Genomic DNA, 11,918 nt, shown 5'->3' on the forward strand with positions numbered 1-11,918 from the left:
TAGTGGAAGATTCTGTAAAGAAAAAAAACTCTATTAAAAATATATTCATGCATTTAACAGTTTCTAAAATCTGGTATATAAAAAAATAGTGTTAAAAAGTTTGTTTTGAGCCACGTTTATATTATAAAAGATGCTCCTATTTATATTTCACGTATATATATATATAGTATTAGTTACCGCTGGGTGTGTTAAAGATGCTGTCCCACTTCATTGCACGCCCTGGCGTGTTAAGAATATTAACCTCGGCGGATCTGTAGTCTTATTATATTTTTTTGTGAAGATTATAATTATGTGAAAACAACCCAGAAAGGTTTAAGAGGCCCTTTTAGTTTTAGGGCAACAGCATATCACTGTCACATGACAAATAAGGGATCCCGAGACAAATTATAATTGAGGCAGAATTTGATATGAGTAAAGAATGACTTGAGGGAAAGGTATTGGCATTTAATAGAAGCAGGAATTCTGGTTCTAGTTCTGCATATAGTCACAAAAGCAGAGTAAGTGGTGCAGTGATGGTGCTGCAGCAGCAGCTCTAAGGATGTTTGGACCCAGTGAGGATCCGTACGAATGCTCAACAGGCCTTTTCTTATTTATATCTATAGGTATTACCGCCAGCAATTGTATAACAAGCAACGTATACGTCATCTATTAATAAAATAAAGACTTTTAAAAACATGGCTTTTAATGCTTAGATGTCATTTATCCGTTAAAAAAAATATGCATTTTCTATATTTTTCTAAAACCAATTCTCTTTAATTTAAAATTAGGAGGGTTATTTCCAGCCCCGACTATACTGTCATCCGGATAAATCATTCATAATCAGCTAATACCGCTTTCACTTCCCAAATCAAAGATGGCCGCCTGGGTTAACGCGCTTTGACATTTCCTGGCTGTCGTTTCCCAGAGCAGCCAATCGTGTGGCTCGTTATCACGCACGGAGGCGGGGATTTCCTTAACAGCCAATAGCAATCCCGCGATCTGGAGAGGGGTTAGCCAATGGCGAGGAGGTTGCAGAGCAGAAAACAAAACGCAGGTAGTGTCGTGACATTTCGCGTGTGAATGTTCTGATTATCGCCTGCGAGATGTCCTGCGGGGCTGCTCCTGACTCTGACACGGCGGACGAGGCGGTGAGAGGGACCTGTGACGATGCTTCGATATGCAAAAGGTGAGGAGATACAGGGGCCCCCATCCTGCTGCTCCATGCGGGGGCCAGGGGCCCCATGGAAAGCTAGTCTTTAAAGGAGAGCCCCCTCATTTTCTTATCACTAGTCAAAAATAAGCACAAATATTCTGCTGTTTTCTTTTTTCCCCCGGTTGTAGTTTTTTCCCCCAAAAACATGTTTTTAGGCAGCTGCATATCAGCCGTTTGAATGAGTTCTTGCTCTGTTATCCGATCCCCGATCTACTAAACACCCCGACTCCTTGTCATACTGCCTGTGGGGAACAATAGAATGGCTCAGTCTTAGTCACCCAGTCGGATCTCCTGACTAATGAATGTCTATGGAGGAACGGACTTCATTAGCATTGCCATAAAGCATCAACTCCGTGTGGTGTTTGAGCCGGGAAAGTCATGCAAAGTATCACATGACTGACCACAATAGCGGTATATATTTGTTCAAATTCATAGGAATACGATGGCTTTAAGCCTTTATATGGTGGGTGTTAGAAGGGGGTGCTCAGTGCTGAATTTTACCCCCTTATTTGCTCGAGGTTGTATATTGATTATCGCGCTGCATACTTTTGCTCTTGCAGGTTTGCTGTAAGTGTCGGCTACTGGAAAGACCCTTATATCCAGTATTTTGTGAGACAGGCAAAGGAAAGGAAAGCCCCCGAGATCAACAGAGGTGAGTGACTGGAGGGGGGGGGGACGACTTTTACTTTCTGTAGCAATGACTGTCCTTTAGAATTCTTTTTCCTGTACGTTTTGCATTTCATTGTACATGATAGTCGCTTGGTCCCCTTACATTTTTACGTTGCCCTCATGCCTATACACTTGCCCTTCTCCCCACCCCCTGCAGGGTGGACACGTGTGTGCATGAGATCTATTCACCACCAGTCAGTTCTGGCCCGGTGAACACCGCAACAGGGGGTCTGTTCGGACCTCCGTGCTCATGGAAGGAAAGTACTCCTATGTATTTCAGGTGAAGATCTTTCCTGCCACTGATTGGCTGCTTTAAGCAGCCAATGGGTGGTAAGAATTGTTGATCCATTGAGGAGAAGTTTCACTGCAGCTTCTGTGTCCGGTAAGTACTTTATTTTATTTTGGAAGAATACACAGAGTTTGAGTTACTCAGAGTAGTTTAGTATGCATTTTCTTTATTATTATTTGTTTTATATAGCGCTATCATATTCCGTAGCGCTGTACAATGGGTGGACAGGACATAAAAGGTAGTATGTAACATAACAATTTAACAGACGACGGGTAAGGAGGGCCCTTGTGAAAATTCTATTATATAATATATTTATATTATAAATATAAAATAATGTAATTTATATTATTATAATAAGTGGGGCTTTCAGGGACCACCTGATTGGTTACCCCAGGGGTAAGATGGAATTGCAGAAGAAGGCTCCACGAGCAACATGCCCCCCCCCCCAGTCATTTAATTAGGATTTCTCCCGCTATACTGTTTCTTCTGTGAATGGATAACTTGCGATCTACGGCTGACCCCCCGAGAGCGCAGTTTTTTTCTCTCTGACCATTGAGCATGCCCTTCTCTCGTTTATTAGGGTACTATGCTCGTGTGCAGGGCATCAGTCAGCTGCTGAAGACTTTCCTGAGGAGGACACAGTGCAACTGCCAGATTATTAACCTCGGTGCCGGACTAGACACCACGTTCTGGGTTTTAAAGGTAATTAAAGTTAATTTTCGAGAAGTGTGGGGTGTGTTGGGGGTTTATAAGATTTTAGTAAAGTAGATTTGGTTGATGCATGCAGTACATCCCAGCACCAGCAGATGGCGCCAATCCATCTTCCCCTTGACTAATGAATTATTATTTATTGTTTTATATAGCACCATCAAATTCCGTAGCGCTGTACAACGGGTAGACAGGACATAACTAGTATGTTACATAACAATATGTCGTACAGAAACAGTGATATAGTTTATTATAATAATAATAATATTTTATTTATTAACGGCCAACAAATTATGCAGCGATCTACAATTTAATTGGGGCCGTTAACACATACATAACAAATATACATTAATACAAACAGACACATAAGGAGTTGAGAACCCTGCCTGTAAGCCGCAGTATAACCTTATGCTACTTTTACACCTGACAGGAATGGTGGGCTTCTGATGACCCCGCTTGTGAGTTTACAATCCGAGCTCTAAATCTATGTTTATTAAATAGTTAGTATTGATGTAATTGGAGACGCATTTCTCATTATCCTATGTAATAATAACACTTTATCAATGCATGTATTTATGTTATAACTTTGGTAAGCAATTCTATGTTTGGCTCAAATAAGATTCTTTTACAGGAGGAATTAAAGATGTCGCCTCTCTTACGTCCTGCTGTTGCCTTAGAATCATCCAGATCATAGGCGTTTTATTTAATTGTTAGGACAAGCGGTCTAAATCTAAAAATGGAGGATTGTTGTGGTAGATAAGTGGAACAGCATCCCAGCAGAAGTGGTAGAGGTTAATACAGTGAGGGGATTTAAACATGCATGGGATAGGCATATGGCTCCTGAATCTAAGACGAGACCAACGACTGATTAAGGTCTGAGTCTTTACAGCAGGAGAAAAGGGCAATTAGACGGGGGCCGAATGGGGCAAATTCTGTGTTTGTGAGTCATTGTTCATAAAGCTTTTGCAGCGAGTTTAACATTTTAGCTGAGTGACCGCTAGAGGGCGCTGCAGTCCAGGCGTTCTTTACAGTAATTAACGGGAAATGTCCTTGTACTCTACAGGAGGGGTCAGAGTGATGTCAAAATGTCTAAAATATTATTTTTGTGCATTTATTTGATGTACTTATCCAGACAAGTAATAATAATCCATAATATTCTAAACAGGGAAACTTATAACGCGATATGCTTTTAAATACACATTTTTTTTTTTTTCTTTTCAGGATGAAAATCTACTTCCAATAAAGTATTTTGAAGTTGACTTCCCTGCAATAGTTGCACGAAAACTGTACAATATTAAGTACGTAAACGTTACCCGTTACTTTGTAAATTTTACTTTGCCTTGGATTTTTTTATTTTTTTTTTTAAAGCTAAATTATAACAGAGAAATGTAAAACATCAGAAATAATAAAAAAAAATAAAAAAAAAAATGCAGGCCTTCCTATACAATCCTGATGTAAATTAAAGAGACACCGGCGGGGTGTTAAATGGACGTTCCGGTGCTTTAATGCACATGGTAGCTCAGCCCCTTATTTTTGTGAGGCCCCCTTGGCAAATGCATGGTGGGATTCTGCAGAGTCCCCCATATACATTGGCCCCTCTCCCCACCCCCGCTATTTGGCAGGAGATGTGTTGGTTCTGGGGACTCTAACAAGACCTCCGCTCACAGAAAGCGCTTCATTGATTTCATTGGGAGCCCGTTTGCAGCCACTGATTGGCTGCTTCAGGCGACCAATCACTGGTGTGAAAATGAGACCATGGAGGAGCTGGTACGTTCCTCGTCGAGGAGGCTGCCTGGTGCACCGCGGCGAGTCCTTAACGTGTTCTAGTTTATTATGAGCGCGAACTGCAGGGTGAATTTAAATATATAGGATGCTTTTCGTTACGTGGGTATTTATACCGTTGGCTTTTTTTAGTGCCAAACAGACTAATGTTTAACTTTTAATTGTCATCAGGTCCAAACCACCCTTGTCAAAGCCGATAATGGAGTCCCATTCCGGGGAATCTCTTTTGATCGGTAAGTAAAGTGCCTTCTAAATAGGACTCTGTGCCAACACGGCAATCGTGATGTGCCCGGGGAATGCAGATAGGGGGGTCTTTAGGGCTGCTTATCTCTGGACAAAGATCCCGACGTATAAGATAGCGGAGGAGTAAATTAACTCTTTCCATTTCAAAGTTCTATCAAGAATCCAAGAAGATGTTGGAAGATATAATCCTTAAAGGAGGACGCCGTGGCTTTTAGATCCTTGAGTTATTGTCCTGCAGTTTATTGTAAGGAATACTTGGTACAAAACAGCCTCGTAAACAGCAACTTTATCATGAAGTTATTATTTCAACGTTTCCCTTGGGCACCCGTGAGCCTCGCGACCTGGAAACCTCACGGAACTCGGCAACGATCGCATCAAACGTGGCACGGCATGCAATGTAACGGCACAACTATGAGCGCAAGCCACGTATTGTCACAAAAGTATCAAACGGCATCTTTTCTGACTATACTCTGGCCATAAAAGCCGTGATTTTAGGCCAGTCCTCTGCTTTAATTGTGGTTTTGATTTATAAAGCACCGGCAACCCAGGTAGTGTCGTAGAACGACAAAGAGCTTGCGGCGTGTGACACAAAGCGAAGGCGATCGAATGCCCTGACTGTGGGAGCTTTGGGTTCTCGGTCTGCGTCCGAAGTTCCCCTTATAAATATTCCAGGGTTTAGCGTTTAATTATCTTGGCACAGAAGAAATCTGCGTTTATTTTTTTTTTTGTTTTTTCGCTGTTTCATAATCCGCACTATTATTATTATTACGGCTCGTAAAGCACGGGATCGGAGATTTGTTTATTTGCTTAAATTGGCGCGTCGTAAAAGTTTGCTATCGGAGGGAAAGGTGCAAACGATTGCAAAGCCCGTGCACTTTGTCCAAGCTCCTCGCGTCGCCGGCCTCGTACCCGCTCACGTGTTTTACCCTCTGAAACTGGACTTTATGCCCCAAAACAGATCATGATCTGATTGCCGCAAACGACCAACTGGAAGCTGCAGCCAAGAGTCTCTCCTTTAGCCTACAAGTCACCGTTTAACTTCTGGGGCATTTCTTGCTAAATGCAGATAGTAACCGGCAAGGGAAATCCAGGGTGAAAGTATGGAATGTTTAAGGAATCAATGATCTTACTGATTACTGCGCTGAGCTTTCTCTGTTATCAGCATTATGGCTGAAATATTTATTATATATAAGGCAGTACGTGGTTAACCCCCTATGGAAGGTATGTTTATGCGGACAAGCTTCGGAATGACAGAGGCAGACCACAACAATGTTACATTCTTGGCTGGAAGGCTGTTCCAGGTGCCCACTACTCTTTTACAATGGAGAACGCAGCTGTCTGAACCCGACTGATCAGCAGCTTTCCAAAGAAAAATCCAGTCTCTCTTTAGTCCAATATGGCTGCTCGCTGCCAGACCAATGATGTTATTGAGCGTGCCAGCATGCAGGACAGGGCTGATCTGTGCTAACATGTAAGCATCGGTGATTCTGATGTCACAGCTACCCCCCCTCTCTCTAATCCCACCCCATAGATTAAAAAACATACATATATTATATATTGTGGACTACAACTTCAACGGGTGTAAACCTGTGGAAATGTGTATTCTGATCGCCCGTAGTCAGTACAATGAGAATGGAGTATTATAACGGGGTCTTTCTTTGACTTGGGTGGGTTTGGGATAAAATTCATCCTGAATTCTTCAAGCTGCCAGAGAATTGCTTTTTGTGACCGGTGCCCTAAAAATAATAATGGCTTCTATAAAAGAGGCCAGCGGTGTTTTATAAAACGTTTTAATAGCTCTTTAAACGTGTTCCCGATGCAACAGCCACACGAGTTGCAAAATAACAGATTTTTCACATTTTTATGTCCCTATTGCTCTTGGCATCCGCTCCTTTCCCCCGGCGTCCTTCTCATCACCCGCAGCGACGATTGGGCAACAGTTTGGGTGATGCCAGAAATTCAGGTCGAACACTTTGAGAATTGGTTCAGTTTACGTTTTACAGATATGTGAGAATTTAGGTCAGACGTTTCTATTATTAATTTGGTAATTCTTCTTATTTTTTATTCCCCCCCCCCCCCCCTCAGACGCTCACAGTTTAGATTCATCGCGGTATTCAATAATCGGAGGGGATCTTAGAAACCCAAAGGACTTGGAGGAAAAGTTAAAGAAATTCGGCATGGACACAGAGTAAGGTGTCTGCTTAGCATTAAACGCCGTGCAATCTAACCTGTAGCTCATACATGTTAACGAAGGAGTGTTAGTGTGTGTGTGTGTGTGTGTGTGTGTGTGTGTGTGTGTGTGGTGTAATAGTGGATGGATGTTGGAGTGTTGGTGTGTGTGTGTGTGTGATGGAGTGTTAGTGTGTGTGATGGAGTGTTAGTGTGTGTGTGGTGTAATAGTGTATGGATGTTGGAGTGTTAGTGTGTGTGTGTGATGGAGTGTTAGTGTGTGTGTGTTACTGATTTAAATGATCTTAACGTTAGTAAAAAGGCTTTTCGTTCAAGGTGACCGTCGGTTAAAGCTGTAAATTTTGTGAAGTCTTTTTGTTGCTGGAATGAATAAACGGAGTGTAATTAGCGGGCACGGGTTGTGTATTAAAGTCCCCCGCTGAGCTCCCAGCAGAAGTGTGGCCATAAAGTGAGATAACGCGGCAATTTGGAGCAGAGAGGAAGCAGGCAGGGGTCATCGGTTCTATTCGATAAAAAACAAGAAGAGATTAAACTCCGTATCAAAAAATACTTAAAAGTCCCCGCGCTCTGTAAACGCTTCTCCGTAACGGCTATAAAAGCGGATCAACCCGTCATGGATCTCCTTGGCTATATCCACTTCCATTACCCCCCCCCCCCCGTGTAATTACCTCCAGGGTCGTTAGAAGGGGCAAGTTAGGCAATATTTCCAGGGGCAGTTATATTCTATCGGGATGGTGGCAGATAGGTATAGGAAGGGGTAACTTTAGGCACGGGTCATTTGAATGGGGCAGGGAGTTGTGGGTGGAGTTATGTAAATGTCGTTGCTTTTCGTAGAACGCCTTTTTTTTAGCATTTCCTTGGTTTCAGGTTACCGACTCTGCTCATCGCGGAGTGTGTGCTGGTGTATATGACCCCCGAGCAGTCGTCATGCCTGTTAAAGTGGGCGACAGACACCTTCCCTACAGCCATGTTCATTAACTACGAACAGGTAATCATTGTTATTATTTTAATAATACCGGGCAGCCCCCTATCACTGCTCATGTTTTATATGAGCTGCAAGATCTGTCACGTCCCCCCCCCCCCCCCCCCAAATCCTGTACTAAATAAACCCGCGTAATCGTATTCACAGATTTAATGTGTATGTCCTTAAAACCCACTTTGTGTATACCATGGGGGCAGCCATCTTTAACTTCCTGTTCTGAGGATCCGCATACTTCCTCTCGGGTCTGTTCTCTCTCCCCCTTATTGTGAAGTTGCTGATTGTTGTTGATTGGTTCAGGCAGCCTTTGTAAAGTTTGGTGAGGAGAAGGGAGAGGAATTTGATTGGATGAATCTTTTTATTTATTTATTTTTATTTTTTCTTTCTTTCTTTACCTTGTAAAACTAGATGTTTACAAAAAAAACCCAACATATATGTGGTTCTAAACGTTCCCTCTATAAGCCTCGTTCCTATTTTTTAGGTGAATATGGGAGATCGGTTTGGACAGATTATGGTGGAGAACCTCCAGAGAAGACAGTGCAACCTGGCCGGCGTGGACAGCTGCCAGTCCCTCAAGTCTCAGGTGCATCGTCGGGAGATCAAAATAATTAATTAAAAAAAGCCAAATTTAGGCAACTCGGCACCAAAATTAATTTTAAAAAAAAAATAAAAAAAATTAAATAAAATATCCGGTTAAACCGATCTTATTGTGTTTTAACTGAAGATCATAATGTTCTGTATTTGGTGGGTTCAGACGAGGTTACTAATAATGACGAATTAATAATATATAATTAAGGGTAAGAATAAAGAAAAACGTAAAAGAAAAACTGGCTTTAGTTATGACAGTTGAATAAATGACTTATTCTTAGGATATATTACTTACCCGTATTTTGGGACAATTTCAGGAAATTCCGTCAGTCTATCAGTTAAAATAATAAAAAAAAGAATTCTAAATCTTTTTTTTTTTTTGGTGAAATGCGCAAGATACGGTGTTTTCGGACCTCTACGGGGGGGCCGCGCATGTATATTTATAGGATCGGAGGCGATGCGGTATCTGCTGTCAGTATACGCTCATGTGTCTTTAATTGCTAAAGTCGGTTTATAACTCTCCCCATTGATCGGTGGCCGTGACCTTGCGTGGTTCGCTCAATCGATATACAAACGTGTCGTTTTACTCGCACTTTCTAAACGCTTTTTGTGATAATGCGTCCGTCGCTCGGGGTCTGTAACCAGCTTTGCTTCCCCGTGCGATAAAAGAGGACTTTATTTTATCTCCGGCTGCCACGAAGCTCGGCAGAAGATGACCCGGGGGCTGTCGTTAATGATTCTTACCAGGGTTTTTGGTAATATCTGGGTTTTCTGATGTTTTATGAGTGTATGAGACCCCCCAGCGGTGGCGTCCCGGGGGTTTAGTGACTTCTTTCTTTGCAGATGGAGCGCATGCTGCGTAACGGCTGGGAGACGGCGGACGCCTGGAACATGATGATCGTGTACAGCAATCTACCCCAGGGCGATGTCGGGAGGTGCGCTGCTCGAAAGCATAGAACGCTGACCCGATCGGCCCGCCTGGTCTGCCCTGGTTTTAGAATTAACTTAGAAATCCACGTAAATGACCCCAAACTCCTTAACGATTGTTAAAAGCTAGCGGTTCTGGTTGCATTATTGTCTTGTCTTCCGCGCAGGATCGAGAGGTTGGAGTTTCTGGACGAGAAGGAGCTGCTGGATCAGTTGCTGCTGCATTACTGCATATGTTGGGCCACTAAAGACGCGCTACGTTTGGGTAAATAGCCGCCGGCCGGCAGGCTGACGTCGCCCAGGGAGGCGTCCGCTCGGTCCCGGGGGTTTAGGACAGGTTCCCGTGGCTGTATACTTTAATCGGGACGTATGGCGGGTGTCCTGTATGTTTTATACGTCCTGCGGCCCCGGTTCTTTAGATCAGGAGACTTTGCATCTTATCGTGATGTTTATTACGCTGATTGCACTCGTAGCGCGCAGGGAGACAACTCTTCTAAACTGCGCTCTAGTAAATAAAATAAAACGATCGCTATGATCAGAAAAGATTCCGCCGCCGCCGCTTAGGAGGAGTGAGATGCCGTGCATTGGATAACCCCCCCCCCCCAAAATGGCTAATAAACGACACGGTGCTCTTTGGTCATGCTAACCGGGAAGGGGTTAATCTGTTTGGAAATGGATGCACGTGTTGGAGTGGTTGCGTGGACTAGTCTTCCAGTAAACGTGGTAGTAGTTAAGATAGTAAAGGGGTTTAAGCGTAGATGGGATATGCATTTCAAAGTCCAATAACCTCCTTTATCTGCAGATCCGGAGGCAGCCGTCGGGTGACTTTCCCTGTTCAGACCCCATATAGACTTTCATTAGTCAAAGTGTCCAACTGGTGATTGAGACTGAGCCATTCTATTGTTTACCACAGGCAGTGTGATAAATAGCCAGGAGCTACTGAACCTTAATTGTGTGATGATCAATTTTTCTCTCTCTAGGTCTGAAACAAATCACGTTCTGACATAAAAAAAAGAGAGAGTGACGGCGTGAATGAAGGCCAACGCACCCCGCGGTGCATCGGAGCGACCTCCCCCCCCCCCCCCCTCCCCCCGGCTCGCCTGCCCCACGATCCCCTCTGTCATGGAGAAGAAGCCGAGGCCTGATCGCAGCAGACGCGTCACCCGCTCCTAATTGTTGTGTTTTAAATAAATTTGGTTTGGAAGTTTTTATCTCGTGGTTTTTTTTTGTGTGTTTCCCGTGTGATGCGAACGCCCATCACAGCGCGAGTGCAAACCGATAAAATTACTGGGGGAGGAGAAGGACCCCATCCAGCCAGTAAACGCTTTGTGTGGATTCCAAAGACGGGGAAAACCGCATTGAAACATCCGAACAATTTTCTAGGTTTTGACCAACATTTCCTGTGCAAAACCCTAAAAACAATCAAAAACTGATGCTTTATGGCAATGCTAATGAAGTCTGTTCCTCCATAGACTTTCATTAGTCAGAGAGTCCGGCTGGGTGATTAAGACAGATCCATTCTATTTTCTCAACGGCTAACACTGTACAAAACCATTCTATTGTTCCCCACAGGCAGTATGATGAGGAGTCGGGGTGTTTAGTAGATCGGGGGTCAGATAACAGCGAGAATCATACAGGCGGCTTATGTGCGGCTGTCTGGAAACATGATATTACGGGGCTGCTGTGATGCAGAGAGCGCCGCGCTGTAGGACTCTGACGTGCGTTCTAAACAAAGACAATAAGGTGTTTTTGTCGCAGTGGATTCCTCGGAAGTCTCAGATCGTTGAACCATCTTTCTTCTCTAAACACCTTCCCTCCGTCTTCATAAATTCTTCTTCGCGCCCGCGGGTTGTTTTATTGCCCCAGCTTAAGCCCCGCCGGGGTCACAAGACGTTCCGCCACCTGCGAGGTTTCTCATCCCACTTGTTTTCCGCTGACGCCCTCCGGACGCTCCCGCTGGATCATACCCTGAATGTCATCGACCCGGCTTTTCCACAAACGTCTCTGCTGCCGTCATCTCTTTAAGGGATTCTACACCCAGCCGTCCATACTAGTGACGAGGGGCCGACTATAATTTGCTTTCAGAGATCTCCGCTGATAGGAGAAGGTGCTGTGAGGACTTCAGATATCCTTCAATTAAAGCTTATTTTATTTCACGTCGTCAGGTCAGGGAAGACTCATTTTCGTTGGATGAATTCTCCTTCTTTTGGGGGCTTGGAGACCCCTGGGCCGCCATCGTCTACTTCCATCTTACTAGATCCACATGCCTATCCCATGCATGTTAAAAAAAAACCCTGCTGTATTAGCCTCTGCCACTTCTGCTGGGAGGCTGTTCCACTTATCCACCCCCC

General features: G+C 43.8%; 1 protein-coding gene across 1 annotated transcript; it reads left to right on the forward strand.

Moving 5' to 3' along the window:
* The first annotated feature begins 1,082 nt into the window (after positions 1–1,082).
* LOC149285825 (leucine carboxyl methyltransferase 1-like) lies at positions 1,083–9,840 on the forward strand. The gene is made up of 10 exons (XM_089494874.1): positions 1,083–1,165; positions 1,753–1,844; positions 2,731–2,852; positions 4,080–4,156; positions 4,812–4,873; positions 6,969–7,071; positions 7,941–8,061; positions 8,534–8,635; positions 9,484–9,575; positions 9,735–9,840. The coding sequence occupies exons 1-10, from the start codon at positions 1,083–1,085 to the stop codon at positions 9,838–9,840; spliced, it is 960 nt and encodes a 319-aa protein (XP_089351000.1).
* The last annotated feature ends 2,078 nt before the right edge of the window (positions 9,841–11,918 follow it).

Source organism: Sceloporus occidentalis, unplaced genomic scaffold, assembly GCF_023333645.1.
Source record: "Sceloporus occidentalis isolate IW3139 unplaced genomic scaffold, rSceOcc1.0.p SCAF_76, whole genome shotgun sequence".
Classification (NCBI taxonomy): domain Eukaryota; kingdom Metazoa; phylum Chordata; class Lepidosauria; order Squamata; family Phrynosomatidae; genus Sceloporus; species Sceloporus occidentalis.

What these genes read in the sequence shown, in the direction of transcription:
- LOC149285825 (XM_089494874.1), top strand. Translation starts at nt 1,083, where the DNA reads ATGTCCTGCGGGGCTGCTCCTGACTCTGACACGGCGGACGAGGCGGTG. An exon ending in TGTTCATTAACTACGAACAG is followed by an intron (nt 8,062 to 8,533) that starts GTAATCATTGTT and finishes CCTATTTTTTAG; the next exon opens with GTGAATATGGGAGATCGGTT. An exon ending in GCCAGTCCCTCAAGTCTCAG is followed by an intron (nt 8,636 to 9,483) that starts GTGCATCGTCGG and finishes CTTTCTTTGCAG; the next exon opens with ATGGAGCGCATGCTGCGTAA.